Source organism: Centruroides sculpturatus, unplaced genomic scaffold (genome assembly GCF_000671375.1).
Source record: "Centruroides sculpturatus isolate CEXI.00-Female unplaced genomic scaffold, Cexi_2.0 scaffold298, whole genome shotgun sequence".
NCBI classification, from domain to species: Eukaryota; Metazoa; Arthropoda; class Arachnida; order Scorpiones; family Buthidae; genus Centruroides; species Centruroides sculpturatus.
In genome coordinates this window covers 192,482-209,054 of record NW_019384568.1, presented here as the reverse complement: position 1 = coordinate 209,054, position 16,573 = coordinate 192,482, and the positions used below count along the sequence as shown (strand labels likewise).

At 32.0% G+C, this 16,573-nt stretch overlaps 1 protein-coding gene and 1 pseudogene across 2 annotated transcripts; both read left to right on the top strand.

Moving 5' to 3' along the window:
- The first annotated feature begins 4,329 nt into the window (after positions 1-4,329).
- Positions 4,330-9,313, top strand: LOC111624105 (putative fatty acid elongation protein 3). Of its 2 annotated transcripts, none has more exons than XM_023366883.1 (2): positions 4,330-4,416; positions 8,222-9,313. In XM_023366883.1, exon 2 carries the CDS (start codon positions 8,228-8,230, stop codon positions 9,059-9,061), a length of 834 nt encoding a protein of 277 aa, XP_023222651.1. In that variant the 5' UTR covers positions 4,330-4,416; positions 8,222-8,227; the 3' UTR covers positions 9,062-9,313. The 2 variants fall into 2 exon arrangements, with proteins under 2 accessions (XP_023222651.1, XP_023222652.1); XM_023366884.1 differs by lacking the exon at positions 4,330-4,416 and adding an exon at positions 5,677-5,704.
- Positions 9,314-13,685: 4,372 nt separating this feature from the next.
- The window catches only part of LOC111624083, a 6,203-nt pseudogene continuing 3,315 nt past the window's right edge, over positions 13,686-16,573 (top strand).

Here is a 16,573-nt window from a genome sequence, read left to right as displayed (position 1 = left end):
GGGAGGTTTGTGTATTAGGGGATAGATGTTATTAAATTTTGGTGGTTAAAGTTAGACGAGGTGGGAAATAGAGGGGGATCGTACGTCCGTCTCAACCCTCAAAATTAAGTTGTTTTGCCACTTTATAATAATTAAAAATATAAAATATTAAATATAAAATAATTAAAAATATAAAAAGTTTATTAATGCGAGCTTGCTTGCTTTGCTGTTTCCTGGAGGAATGGTTAGTCGTCAGCTAAGAAGGTTATTTTCACATGTGTTTTCGTTTTTTTCGGACCTGGGGAATTTATGATTGGTTGGAGTTGGTTATGAGTCCGTTGATTTTCCCTGGGACTATGTCGCACATGGAAGGTCACATGGGAGTATGAATATCTAACATTGACACTTAGAAGGTGTAAATCCTGCCATAGCGCTGAATAAATCTGTCAAGACATGAATATATGCTGAGAGTGGGCATAGTGCTAGGCACTCGCTAATGGTTTTGGAGGTAATGGATGGCCGCCATTGGTTAGACGAAACCTGGCCATCTTTCTCTATCCATTTCCATCTCCACAAAGACTGTCTTTATCAGAAGGAGGTAAACATGAATTACTTAAGTCCACGACCACGTTTTAAACTAAAACAACATTTATTTACAACAATCTCACGTGTACACTAGAGAGAGAGCGCTACACGTGCTCATGGCAGCGATCACCCAACAAGAAAAAGCAACAATACTCAGAATCCCATCCGGGAAAAACCCTTGTCCCCGTTTTTCAATCCGGGATTCACGGGAAACTCCTAGAGGAGTGGCGCCATTTCACCAGTCCGTGATTTGTCGCCGCAGTACCCCCCTCCTAGCGACTGCGATCGATGAATCTCGCTGGGGGTTTGATTTTGCGGCCATGTCGTGAGGTCTTCGTCTCGTATGTGGGTTCTGGTTGGTGAGTATGCCCAGTCATCTTGTTGCTGGGTTGGTCTATCACAAACTGTGCAGGACTGATTGAGTCTTTCTCCATGATCATAAAGGCAGGTTTCAGTCTGTCGATAAAGACGACCACTTCTTTACTATTTTTTATAATTTTGAAGAATTTGTCTCCCTTTTCCACTACGGGGAATGGTCCATCGTAGGGAGGGCGTAGTGGGGCGCGTACAGTATCGTAACGTAGAAAAACGTGGCTACAGTCTCTTAAATGCATGCGAACAAAAAGTTTGGGCTCCCCATGCGATGCTGCCAGCACATTTTGCCATACTTACCGTCTTTTATATAACAGAGCGAGAAAAGTAAAAACTTCTTGTAAAGAAAAGGTTCTTTTCAATGTAACTAATAATGTCGGTATAACACGTGGCATAACCTGGCAATAAGCCAGTGTACACAATCGTTACTAGAGGGCGTTATTATCAACGATCGACCAAATTAACAATAGAGGTTTACCACTTACAGTATACACACTTCGGTGGTTTCGATATATGTGTCATACAGGTAAGTATATCCAGCAAATTCCACGTGGCATGTGTCAGTCACTAACTCGTGACCAGTGTTCGGTGGTTTTTACAGTACCTCATTGTGAATGCATTAAGATCTACAAAAACCTTTTATTGAATACTCGCTTACTTATATTCTGTCCTTACGTTTGTAAATTGTTTATTAGACAAAAGTAAGTGCAATAGTATTAAAACACGATAATAATAAATCATTTCTAATGGCAAAATAATTTATAGCAAATATATTAAACTTTTCAGTATCTTTTTTTCAAATTTCATGAGCATTCGGTTACTATTCTAAATGGTTGTTGTAATATAAACATTTACTTAAGTATTATTTAGCCATAAAAAGTAAGTTAAGATGTAATGATGCTTATCTTCTTCTACTACATTACTTATAAAAAAAAACAATAAATATATGTCATAAAAATTTTGTTTACTCAAGCAAAAATCTTTAAATAAGTTGTTCTTTCACAATTAAATGTTTAGGCGTGAATCATCACATTCATATAAATTTTATAAAAATCTCTTTTAAAATAAATCGTCAGAAAACACTTAAATAATCAACACTTAAATAAATTATTTTTTTAAATTTTAAACCTTCAATAGAACATTGTCGTCGTTTACATAAATATTCAACATGTGGGGATATCTATATTGCATTCTAAGATCGAATAACGCATTACAGGAGGCCTCCCCTCGCTTTATTCGAATGCGTATTCAAATATAAACGTAAAAATCACATTTTCAAATTATCCATATGTACTGACGAAAATAAAATGTTTATCACATATATAAGATCAATAAATTAGTTTCCCATAGAAACTCTTCCAGGAAAGCTTTCCTTTTGGCGGATATCCCATGTGTTGCTTTTTCTTTCCCTTCAAACCAGTANAAGCTTCCCTTTTGGCAGATATCCCATGTATTGCGTTTTTTTCTTTCAATCCGATATTTCTATATAAAATATTATATAAATATATATAAATTTTACAATCAATATAATTCAGAATAACATTTTCTTATAAGTACTGTAGTCAAGATTAAAGTATGAAATATACTTACACGAATAAAATAACAATGTCAACAAATAAATTTTATATATAAATATGTAATATGAACACATTAAACTAACTAAATTATTATGCATATTTTTTTATAGTTCAGAATATCATGAAAATGGCCGAAAATTCCACACGAAGAGGAGAATTTAAATCACTGTTGCGAAACACTGTTCTATATTATGTAATTTGAAACTTTATATAACTTGAAAATATGTTAATTATCCTAACAAAAAAAAACATACAAATAAATATAATTTGGCTATTTAATTTATATTTAAAAACATTCTTGTAATAAAGGTTTTGAAATTTTCGTTGCATTAAATTTAATATTATAGATGATTATTTGTGAATTCAAAAAGATAACTGAAAAGTAATTCAATTATGATATTATAATTTGGTTAATTAAAATAATGGTAGAAAGCCAAAACATGACTACATGTTTTATGTAGCCAATAAAACATTAGGAAAGATATATTCTATATATATAAATATTTCGTACGCACAGATTAAACCATAAATAATTATGTCTTTAATTAGAAATATTGCTTTTTCAGAATAACATGAAAACAGTCGAAACTTTTACACGAAGAGGAGAATATGTATCGCTTTATATATAGAAATATTTACATCAATACGTAGACAATGATTGGACACAGAGTTTTTTTACCTTACACTGTTCCTATATCGCTTGCAAACGTAAAAATTATCTTTTCTTTGCAAAATTATATGAAGTCCAGGCCTCCGTTTCAGCTTCGTTGGTCTCTTGTCGTCTAGAATATACTACTCGCGGCATTCAGTATTTGCGGCACATTAAGGTTGCTTCCAGGATTGTGGATGTCAATTCTAGAATTCAGATTTACGTTCTCCGTGTGCAACATCAGCTTTTGCATTAAAATATTACCTGCTTGCATTCTGGTTATCGTTATTTACATGGTCAAAACGTATTGAATTCGGTGATACATTATTTATTGTCCTTCGTAAACGGAAGCTAATGTTTTTGCATTGTATCATCACTGTTTAGCTCTGATTATTACATGGTATGTCAATTCCACCGAAGCGTCTACTCTGTATTGGTTCGCTACAATGAACATGTTTGTACACAGCTTTAAGTATACTTATTACGCTGTGACTGCGATAAAGGTCAAAGTACCTGTGTTTATTGCAATGACCATTACTACAATGCAAATTGACCAAATGTTTATGGGTTGTTTTGTTAATTTGTTAGCGGCATACATGTTATAGCAGAAAATATTGCGAGCAGACCATCATGAGTCTTTTGTTGTTGATTCATTTACATGCTTCATTGTTTGGTTGTTTTGTCGCTTCTTTCGAGATTTATATTACAAGACAACAAATCGTAGTAATTTACTGTATGAGAAATATCAGTAAGAAAAGCGTTAGGAGGAAAATTTTTTTATTACAATAAATCGATTACTATTTTGTTAGCTTAACAACTGCACTTTTCACTAGTATGTTACAAAATCTAAATAATTTTAAATGCAATAAGCAGATGTGTTCTTAGAATAATTTTAAAAATATAGATTTATCTTTTATTTTTCTAATAGGATAATACACTTTTTCTCAAGTTATATAAAGTAAATTAATTATTGTTTAAAATTTGAACTTTCTTTAATATTCGATTAGAAAATAATAACCTTAAACCTTATATGAGATATGAATAATATTTATATTGAAAGCGAAAGGAAAACTTTCACCGATCATTAAATTTAGAATTCCCAAGTAAAATATCAATTACTGTATAAAATAAACCAGTTGAATAGAAACCTGTTTATTTTTCCTTTCTCAGAAAGTAGATAAATTACAGGAAAAACTTAAAACAAATATTTATAAGTCAAATCTTCCACTTCTCCTTCGACAATCAACCTTTCAGGTACCATTATTTAATTTCTATTCGCATTTTAATATTCAAATAATACTTTACTTTTAGTAGCACTCGATAGTATCGAATCTGTAATAATTTGAGTAAATTAAATTATTAATTTTGACTAATACATAGATAATTAATTTGTATAATCGAAATTTCTTATGCGTATATTTCCATTGCTTAATTAGTCTTTTTAGATTCGTATAATTCGTATAAATATTAAATTCAAGTAGATTGACGAGTTATACTTTTTGGCAACAAGAGAAATCCGCCGATACGGTATTACTCCCGAGAAAAATTTGTAAAAAATAGAAAACTGGCTCCAATTTAGGAAGAGATAAATCGTGTAGGCGTAAAAAAATACCTGAATACTGCACTACGCTACCGTTACTAAGGCACGAACCCGTGACCTGTGTTTGGTACTTTTAACAAGCAGGCCAAATGACTCAGACAATGAGTCTATTGGGCTTATTGTACCACCGTGAGGAACCCAGATGAAGAAGAACGTGTTAATAAACCCCAGAAAATTTTGGTGTTTTGTTTTAGATGTATTATCTTTGCTCCTCACTACCCACTGCCCCGTATATTTTTGTATGAATCTATAGAATAGGTTATGTGGCAAGAAAAGAAGAATTGCTTTATAAAACATCTTTTCTGTGTTTACGGGACGAAATAGTAAAAAGAAAAAGCGATTTTATACACTCCACAACTTATAAATACTGTATATCAAAATTAAAAATTTTTTATAATTGTAAGTACATAAATTATTACACAATTTCTTACTTAATTTGTATAGTAGACTAGTGTGACTAATTTTATATATAACAAGCTTATTTTTTAGTATTTTTATAATCTGGAAAGTCAGTGTAGACTCCGATTTACGATTTTAATCTATTACATGTATAAAGTTTGCATTATACTTTGTACAACGTCATGTCGAAATGCTGTACATTTTATTGCCCATTTCTATGTAGTATTAAATAATTGAAATTCTTCTCGAACTAAACTTGAATTTCTTAAACGCATTCTCCATCCTAGTGAAGATTATTAAGTAAACAACATTCACTAGGACATTTAATGAGCGAAATCATCTATAATTATAAAACGAAATTATTAATTTTTAAAATTATTTCTAAAAAATTTGTAGTGGTAAGACAATTATTATTGAGAAAACAGGTTTACCCAATACACTACGTTTCATTATTTCCCTTGAGATATTATCAATAATTGTAATTGTAAAAATATTATTATTGTTTTCTCATCGGAATAAGACAGTCTGATTTTCTGTTTACAGGTAAAACTTTATCATATTTTATTTTATTTTATAATTGTTTTATTTTTAATTTAAACCTGCAATCTTGATATGTAAACAGAAATTTTTGTTAATAAAAATAGTTATAATTAAAGATAATATTGATACTCTTACTTCCTTCGCCAACTTGTTATAATTATGTGAGAATACAATTGAGGGTTAGCCTTCTAGCTGTCGAGTCGCAAGAGCCGCTCACTGGGTAACACTGGATGGTTTAATAAGAGTTTTTTCGAATAATTAAGTAGGGAAGTTGCGGATAAATCGATAGAGTGAATCGGTTCCGTGTCCATCGTTTTGTCGATGGATACGGGCTGTGAAGAACCGGACGATTCGGGAAAATTATTGCTATTTTTTAGCCGTTTTAGTGACTCCCTTTACCTCATAATTTCATACTTATGACAGTTTCTATTCATTAATAATCGACTGTCATGATTAAGGTTGTAACATAAGTCCAAACATCCTAGTGACTGTTGACTAGATTTATCTATTTGAGTATCGCGAGTGATGGGGAAAAGAAAGTAGGGTTTTTCCACTTATTTATTAAATGCGTATTAGTTTAAATAATTTAATCTAATTAATTAATTGCCTTCTTTAGACCCTCGCAATTAACACAGAATATACAGTAATTTATTACCAGAAAGGAAGTTACAATTAACGTAAACAATAATAATTTATAACGGCAGAATTGTTCAATAGCATCTTATAAATTTATTTTCACAAGATTCTATTAAGTTATCGTTCTAAAAAAATAATATATTTACTTAAATATTGTTAAAGTTTAAAAAATAAGTTTAAATATAATGATGCTTACCTTCATCTATTGTATTGTTTATAGATAAGAGGATGAATAAATGTCATTATAATGTACTTTCCTTATGCACGAAACATTATTCAGATTCAGATAAAATTTATATAAATCTTTCCTTTTATATTATTTATATTTAAAGATTTTTACGTGTGAACAGATTCTAATTTTATTTATTTAAATAATTAATGGATTGCACATTGAACAAATGTGAATAAAAGCCATTTGCGTGTTTCCATTTCGGGTTTCTTCTTCTTTATGCGCCATTTCTTCACCTAGTGGTAAAAATTTGAACTAAATGTTTATTTGCATTTTCCTTTTCCCTATGGTCCGTATAAGATAAATACCAAGTTTCATAAAAATGTGTCCACGAGAACGGGCTGTAGACAGGTCTAAGTAGCGTAACTTTAATTATAACCACCCTGTATTTATGTTTAATTTACATTTAGTTATATAATTTTACATTTACATAAATTAAACATTAATATTTACATATGCAAATATTTATATTTAATTTATAGTTTTAGAATTAGTTCACAAAGTTTACTAGTTTAAAATGTAAATACTTTAAGGAAACAACAGTTCTTTCAATTAAAATTAAAAGTCATATACAGTAGACCCACCTATAACACTAGATTATTCCGTTTTTTATGAATTCCATCTTGTACGAGTTACTTAGATTTTACAAACACGTGTGCCGGGCTGTGAACGGCTCACGTATTTGTAAAATCTAAGTGACTCGTACAACATGGAATTCATATAACACGGAATTATCTGCAGTGTTAAGGGGGTCTACTGTAGATGATTCACAATAAATAATCAGGAAATAAAATGTATTTATTAAAAAGTGTGCATTTTACTAATAAACCTTGAATTATCTGATTCATGGAAAACATACGTGAAGTTTTATCTACTGTACAATCAGAAACACGAACAATCTAGGAGGAAAAGTTTTACTATATCTAAAATTCAAAATATTTACGTAACTTGATATTTTTTATTAGAATTTACGCATATTAATTGTTTTAAAATTATTATTTTTAAGGCGATTACTCATTTGAGCATGCACACGAATAAACATGGTCCAGTCAGAAGAGCATGGCACATCGCATGGCCAAGCCAGGCAATTTTACAACATGGCCAATGTGATCGTGTTTTAAGCAAACATTCAAAAATCAGTCTCGCACACGAATAGAGCAACACGCGACAATAGAGACGTTTGCAAATCACATATCTGACATGGAGTGAAATTGCATCGTAAGGCCGAGACTCGACTAGAGTAAAAACCTTCGCCCCTGTACGACCTATGTTATACGTAAAATTATTTCGAGAATAACGCGTCTGTCATATATTTGAGATCAGTAAACCTGTTTCCCATATAAACTCTTATCTCAAAAAATCTCTTTTGGCAGATATCTGTGTGTTCAACTCAGTCAAACAGATTATAATAATAAAATACGTACGTTATAACACTTGACTAAGAGGGGCTGTTTGAGCAAGCCCATTATGGGTTCGGCCAGATCCAGCATGGGGTGGCAGAGGTGATGAGAGAAGGAAGACGGAATATCTGGTCGGACCATCCCCGACAAAAATTTAGGAGATTATGTAAACACATATGCTTTATTTATAAATAATTCATATGCACAGATTAAATTAAACTGTAAATAATTATGCATTATTTCTATTTTTTTCAGTAAAATATGGAGACGATCGAAAATTATTCTACACAAAGAGGGGAATTGAAATCGCTTTATATAGAAGAATATTTACATCAATACGTTGATAATAAATGGACTCAGAGTTTCTTTCCTTACACTATTCCTATGTCACTGGCATACGTAATAATTATCTTTTCTTTGCAAAATTACATGAAGTCCAGGCCTCCGTTTCAGCTTCGTTGGCCTCTTGTCATCTGGAATATACTACTGGCGGCATTCAGTATTTGTGGCACTTTAAGATTGCTTCCAGGGATGTGGATTTCAATTCGAGAGTTCGGATTTATGTTCTCCGTGTGCAACATGAGCTTTGCATTAAAATATCACCCGCTTGCATTCTGGTTATCTGTATTTACATGGTCAAAACTTATTGAATTCGGAGATACAATATTTCTTGTCCTTCGTAAACAAAAGCTGATATTTTTGCATTGGTATCATCATGCTGCAACTCTGATTTATGTATGGTATTTCAATTCCAATGAAGCCTCCACTACATATTGGTGTATGACGATGAACATTTTTGTACACAGCTTAATGTATTCTTATTACGCTATGAAGGCGATGAAAATCAAAGTACCTGTGTTTATTGCCATGACAATTACCATAATTCAAATTTCACAGATGTTTATGGGCTGTTTCCTTACTTTATCAGCCACATACATGTATTACAGCGGGAAATATTGCGAACAGACCAACACATCTCTGTTGTTGTTTAATTGCATGTATTTTTCGTACGCTTGGTTATTTTGTCGCTTCTTTCGAGATTCATATTTGAAGAAAACAAATCGTAGTAATTTACTGCATGAGAAATCACAGTAAAGAAGCGTTAGGAGGGCGAATTTTCTGATCAAAATAAATTGATTATTATTTTCTTTGCTTTTTACTTGATGTTATGATAAATAATATTTTTCCTTTAAACACTGTATTGTAATTAATTAAACAGGTGGTGAATTTGAAACTCTTATGAATTAAGATGTACTAATGTAATATCATAAGAGGAAGGATTATTTGTTTTATTATATAGTCTAATCGTTTTTATATATACTGTATTTCTCTTTACTTAAAGTAATAAAGGCGAATTAAATAAAACTATGTTTTTCTTAATATTATTCAAATATCTTTTTCACAAACACGTGTTAAGAAATTACCGATAAACACGTAACAAATTTGCATAAGCTTGTGTTGAAAGCAATGAATTAATTATGGATTTGTTAAATAAAAGGTTTCTAAATAACAAGCATGTCATTCATTACGTAACAAAATACGGTCGTACTATAGATTACCACATATGGAATTTCGGGACTTTGAGTATATATTTGAACTCACGGGATCGAGACGAGTTCAACGGTACCCCTACTTTTGGACCGGAGACGAAAAATAAGAAAGTTATCATATTTATAATTTTTTGTGTTTCACAGGGCATTCACGCATTTTCAGAGTTTTTCGCCACCGCTTGGTGACAGTCATTCTCTGTAGTGATCTCTTGGAGGGATAGGTTAGGTTTGTCAAACAAGCCGCGAAAGTGGCGCGTAGTACTAGCTGACCGCGAGCGATAGCAAGCTTGTCGGCGGTAAGGGGACGTAGGCCTGGGGGGGGCGAAAAGGACTAAACTCCAACTGCAGACGATTAGTGTGTCAGTGTGCTAGTGGATCAACATCTGCCTCGTATTTATGGATATTAGTGTGTGTGTGGGACATGATTTTCTTTACTCTTTCTGAAGTTTAATAACTCCTGTGCTATTTGTCGAAAATTTTTAATGTTTTGCAGGGAGGTTCATGTATTAGGGGATAGATGTTATTAAATGTTTGTGATTAAAGGTAGACGGGGTAGGAAGATAGAGGGTCCGACTTAGTGGTGGTTTTATTCGTTATTAGCATTTACATTTTTTTTATAAAAACCTATCTTTACCCTCAAAATCAAGTTGTTTTTCCACTTTATAATATTTAAAAATATAAAAAGTTTATTGATGCGAGCTTTGCTTGCTTGTCCGTTTCCTGGAGGGATGGTTAGTCGTCAGCTACGATGGATATTTTGCCCCGTGTTTTTTTTTCCGGACCTGGAGAATCTATGATTGGTTAGAGTTGGTGCTGAGTCTGTTGATCTTTGCCGGGACTATGTCCTCACCGTAATAGGCTTGCTAAAAGAGACCTTCTCAGTGCCCACAGGACAAAAAGAGTTAAAAAAATTTAATTTTTGTTCATGGGCGTTTTAATCCTGATATGGAAGTCCCGCTTCTTCCCTACTCGATCACTCGAGTTGTGGGTCTTGTCGAACTTATGATCAAACAATCATACCAATTATGGGGCGAATAGTCACGCAATATCACTGACAGAGTAATTAAGATGGGTTTTTATACATTATTTTAGTGCGCCGATCAGTGGCCGAATGGCTAAAACTACTAAACACAGCTAATTATTCACAGGTGTGCACTTAATCAATGAGTTAGCCAGTGTGATTTAACGGTTTTCTTCACGTGTTTANATTTTATTTTTGGTCGAATTATATTAAATAAAACTTATTTACGCATTTATAAACAATTTGTTATTATTTATTACTTTACACGATGCAACTTTTATTATTTATCAGTATAATATCAAGAAAACCATTTGTATTTCAGAAAAAATTTGCTGATATATTATTAATTAATTCTGCAATTAGATTAAAAAGAAGCCGATTTAATAAAGTAAGAGAATGTAACAGAAAAGCGATCTGATATTATGCTTAGTATAATTAACTATGGTTACTATACAAGAAACAACCACGCTTGTTTATTATAAAAAGTAAATATAAGGTAAAGGTTTATCAGAATTAAAGTAAATTATGTTTAAATTCTATTGTAAAAATTTTCTTAATAATAATAGACTTATGTCTAGTAAATTCGTGTAATTTGATTGGTAGTAGCTTCGAAATCAGTGTTGTTAAGACATTGGTATTTACATGTGCCTTGTTTATACCAACTAGGCACATATTGTTGTCAAACAATGCCTTGATCAAAAATCTGTATAACAATACTTCTCTAAACTCGTTACTCTCTGTTTAGATAAACCGTATATTTTTGGACAGTAAATTTGTTTCAAATACTCTGGAAAATTCAGTGTTATCTGATTTCATTTATTTTGAATTGACCTGCAAAAAGTTTCTATAAGGAATTAGCCAGTATTTAAAATTAAGATACGTGACAAAACTCAGCAAATTGCATGCATAAGCATGCTGTCAGACACATCTCTATGACCTGCCACCAGTATTGAGTGATGTTTTCATGTGGTCATCAGTAAAAGTTATAGAAAATCACATTTCTATTGCACTGATAGGTTTACATCCCAATTAAAATAAGTGATAAACAAGGTTATAACGTTCATATTTAGATTAAACCCCGCGCTGTTTATTTTTTCTAAAGGCAATTTTAATTCTGAAAATACTTTAAGGAATTAAAGTGTGTAATATAAGTTGTACACGGAGATCAATATAATATTGGCACAATTTACATAGAAAAATTAATTGCTATGCCAAACATGAATAAAATTTTTAATAGTAAAATTTGGATATATTTAGAAAATCAAAACAAACAGAAGGAAAACACAGGAATGAGACAAAATAATCCGAACAATAACAAAAAATTACTTTTTGTTTATTATCTCCAGACATAAACACCGCTGGAAATGAGAAACACAGTAAAACTTGATTTATCTCACCAGATTATATATTTCCAAGTCTATGGTAACTATGTTTTATACTCTGCAATACTGCTGTTTGATATTTAATAATATACACGCTGTTTGATATTTAGGAGTGTGAACAAAGTTTTCGCTATTCCAGCCCTGCCATTCATACCAGTATTACCTCTATTCAGTAACAAATAGGAGGTTCTCACAAACACTAATACCCATGCACCAACGATCATATTTTTTTTTTTTTTTTTTTGAAGTCTGTTAGGTTTTTAATACTCGCACCCCAAAAATTGGCAAATACATTTTCAACACAAAAAGTAATGAATTTTACGTATAGCGATATAAGCAACGTAAATAAAGAAAACAGGGCGCTTTCTGAATTTGCACATGTGTTAGGAAACGTTCAGTTTGACTGTGCACAACAAAGGGTGTTCGATTTATTTTGTCCAACCTCTGTATAAGTAGCATATTAATAAATAATCTGAAAACTAATAAATATTATTGAAGTAACCTATTTGAAGTAACATATGAACTATACTATTTACAGTCATTTAAAAGGGTCCTTAGCCTTTTTAAATGACTCTTTCTTGCCCTAGTGATAGCTTTGCTTATTCAAAAAGGCGAAGAACATGATAGACATATTGTGAGAAAATGTAACCTTTGTTTTTAATGTAAAAAACGTCGTATCCTCTAATAAATAGTCGACGTTTGATATCAATTTTAAACTTTGTGTGAATTTTAATTAACTTTTGTTTGTCAAATTAGTGAAGTCTTATCTTCAAGCCGTTTAACTCTTCCTTCTATGGTTGTGTAAAAGGATACAAGAAAGACTCGAAAATGATTAATTTTTGTAAATACAGTAGTTTTAAGCTTCAATTAAAGATATTCTGGATCAACATCAAGTATATTTGTATATAAATATTATTGATTAATATTAGCTAATAAATATATCTGGATTCGTGAAAGACATCACCGCACCTGCGTTCAATATACTGTACTCTTTTACGACTTCAGATAATTCTATTATCTGAAAATGACAAATATAATTAACTTATTTTTCTGAGACTAGGAAGCAGATATGGCAATTGTTCCAATATATATTACTTTCGATCGTTATTCTGCTCTGGAATTTACTACAGCAATAGCATTTCAATCAACCGTTTTTATTGTTAAAGCTCCAGAAATGATCTCAAACTGGAAATCTATCGTAGCTCCGTTCTCATTTACGGTAAGACATTTTTGTCTAAAAACTAATAATTTGACAATAATTACAATATTTATATATTTTAGATATGGATATTTATAATTGTCACCGTGATTATATTCGGATTAGTTTTGCACAAAGTAATAGAAAGAGATTTAACTGCAGAAGATATTCAAGTATATTGGCCAAGATATAAAGTCTTCTGGAATTTATTTTGCACTTTCTTGTATAAGGGTAACATCATACATTACCTTCAGACAATATTACCATTACTGTTTAAATTAAATTTTGGATTTCCAGGAATGAATTTGAATTCAATAAAGAAATTCAGATCTAGATTTCTAATAGGAATATGGTGGTTGTCTATCCTCGTTCTAGTGTCTAGTTATAGCGGGACTTTAATGTCATTCATGACGTATCCCTTACCTAAACCTGTTCCAAAAACATTCGATGAATTAGCAGCTTTCGCCATTAAAGGGGAATATTCCTGTGGAACACTCGGAAAAGGTGCTTTATTGCTTTCTATTTTCNTCTTCTAGTGTCTAGTTATAGCGGGACTTTAATGTCATTCATGACGTATCCCTTACCTAAACCTGTTCCAAAAACATTCGATGAATTAGCAGCTTTCGCCATTAAAGGGGAATATTCCTGTGGAACACTCGGAAAAGGTGCTTTATTGCTTTCTATTTTCGTGAGTAGAGCTATTGTTTATAAGTATAATGTAATAAATAAATAATGTATATTTTCACATCATAATTTAGTAATCGTCTTGTCAGATTTCCAAATTAAAGACAGCTGAAATACTACGAAATAACATTATACGAAAAGACAACTTTATAGAAGCGTCGAGAGCCATAGAGAGAGTAGAACAAGAACATTTCTCTTTTATACAAAATAGTTATATAAAGCGAAAGTTAATCAGGAAGGAAGATTTACATAAGTACGTAATTTCGACCGACTCATTTGCTGTATTTAGTGAAGCTTACGGAATGAAGGATTTTCCTTTTTTTAAGTGTGATCCAACTATAAATGTGACGAACGTCTCCTATTTATCTCTTTACTAGTGTTGCAACGAATAGTATATTCGGCCTCAGGCCGAATACCGAATATTCGGCCAGGAGCGTGGCCGAATAGCCGAATATTCGGCCAAACTATTCGGCTTGATTAACGCACGTACGAAAATTGGCGCGCAAAGCGCATTATGGCAAGGACCCCGCTCTCTATTGGTCCGCTGTCACTACGCTTCGTCAATCGCGTTAATTCTTGACAGTTGTAGCGGACAGACAAGAGCGTCATGGCAGTATGTGATAAATGATGATATCAAATGTGAATAACGATGAATTGACCTACACGTGTAAATAACGGAAAAAGAACAGAGAAGGACCGCGAAGTGAAAATGTGAAAATAAATATGAAATTGAGTTGATAACATAATCGAACAAGTCGAGGCAGCTTATTGGCTCGAAATTCGCGGCCGTCGATGCCAAACAATTGTTGTCATAGACTTCGGAAAGCTAAATGCTTGTAATGAAAGTCACTTAGCGTGCACGGGCGAAAGCCTGGGGCCGTTCGGGCTATCAAGCTGTCTCGAATCTGTGAAATCATAACTGTGACTTATATCGACGTCCTATCTGTCTCTTTTCTCCGTTATCACCAGGCTGAGTCACGTAATTGTAAAATGGGAACTCTACGACGGAAAAGTGACGAATCGAAAGTATCGTGAGCGCGTATTATGATGTATGCACAGGCATACATGGATTAGAGCGATAGAGGAAAGAGAAAGGGAAGAGCAAAGACGAGCGCTTAAAAAGAAGGATAGGCAGGGTCAGACCCTCAGATGTGCGAGGATTCTCCAACGATAGACGTGTACGTGTGCTGATCTTTGTAATTATAAATTGTGAATACATGTGACTAATATTATTTTCTTTTTTATTTTGTGCATGTTACAAGTTATAAATAAATATAAACAAACAACACTAACTCGATAACATTAAATCTAAATACCAAAATGATTAATTTACTGTGTTTTTGTTATTTATTACTCCTGTTTTTAGGTATTCGGTATTCGGCCGAATAGTGATTAAATATTCGGTATTCGGCCGAATAGTGAAAAATAGGCCGAATACCGAATAGTAACCGAATATTCGTTACATCACTACTCTTTACCCATTCGACCTTTAACCACCAAAATTAAAAGATATCAATCTCTTCAACATACACGTTTTTGGAAAATTTCAAAAATATTCGACAAGAAGCATAGGACTTATTCAGCTTCAAAAAAAGTATAAAAATCGTGTCCTCTCTCTCATACACACACACACACACACACACACACATTAACATCCATACATACAGAAAAACCTATAAGTTTATAGAGTACAACAATGTAAAACTGTCATTTTTTAAATGATTGCCATACTTACCGTCTTTTATATAACAGAGCCAGAAAAGTAAAAAGTTCATTTTAATGTAACTATTAATAATAATGTCGGTGTAACACGTGGTAAAACCTGGCAATGAGCCAGTCTACACAATCGTTACTAGATGGCAGTATTATCATCGATCGACCGAATTAACATTGGAGATTTACCACTTACCGTATACACGCTTCGCTGGTTCCGATATAGTCATACAACTGGTGTCATATTGGTGAGTATATCCAGCAAATTCCACGTGGCATAGATCAAACACTAACTCGTGACCAGTGTTCGTTGATTGTTACACTACGTCATTGTAGACGCATTAAGGTCTATAAAAACCCCTTATTAAATACCCGCTTAATCATATTCTGTTTTTACTTTTTTATATTGTTTATTAGACAAAAGTAAGTGCAATAGTATTAAAAAACGATAATAATAAATAATTTTTAATGGCAAAATAATTTATGGCGAATTTATTAAACTTTTCAGCATTTTTTTTTCACACTTCATGACCATTCGGTTACTATTCTAAATGGTTGTAATATAAACATTTACTTAAGTATTCTTTAGACTTAAAAAGTAAATTAGATATAATAATGCTTACCTTCTTCTACTATATTATTTATAAAGAAAAAAATGAATACGTGTCATAAAAATTTTGTCTACCTAAGTAAAATCTTTATATAAGTTGTTCTTTCACAATAAAATGTTTAGGCGTGAGTAGTCACTTTCATATAAATCTTATAAAAATGTTCAATAAATTAGTTTCCCATAGAAACTCTTCCAGGAAGGCTTTTCTTTCGGCGGATAACCCATGTGTTGCGCTTTCTTTCCCTTCAAACCGGTATATCTATATAAAATATTATCTAAATATATATAAATTTTATAATTAATATAATTCAGAATAACATTATCTTATAAATAATTTTTGTTAAGATTAATGTATGAGGTATACTTACAGTAATAAATATACAACGTTAACAAATAAGTTTTATATATAAATATCTAATATCAACACATTAAACTAACTAAATTATTAT

Coding starts and splice junctions, on each gene's coding strand:
- LOC111624105 (XM_023366883.1), top strand. CDS start 8,228: ATGGAGACGATCGAAAATTATTCTACACAAAGAGGGGAATTGAAATCG.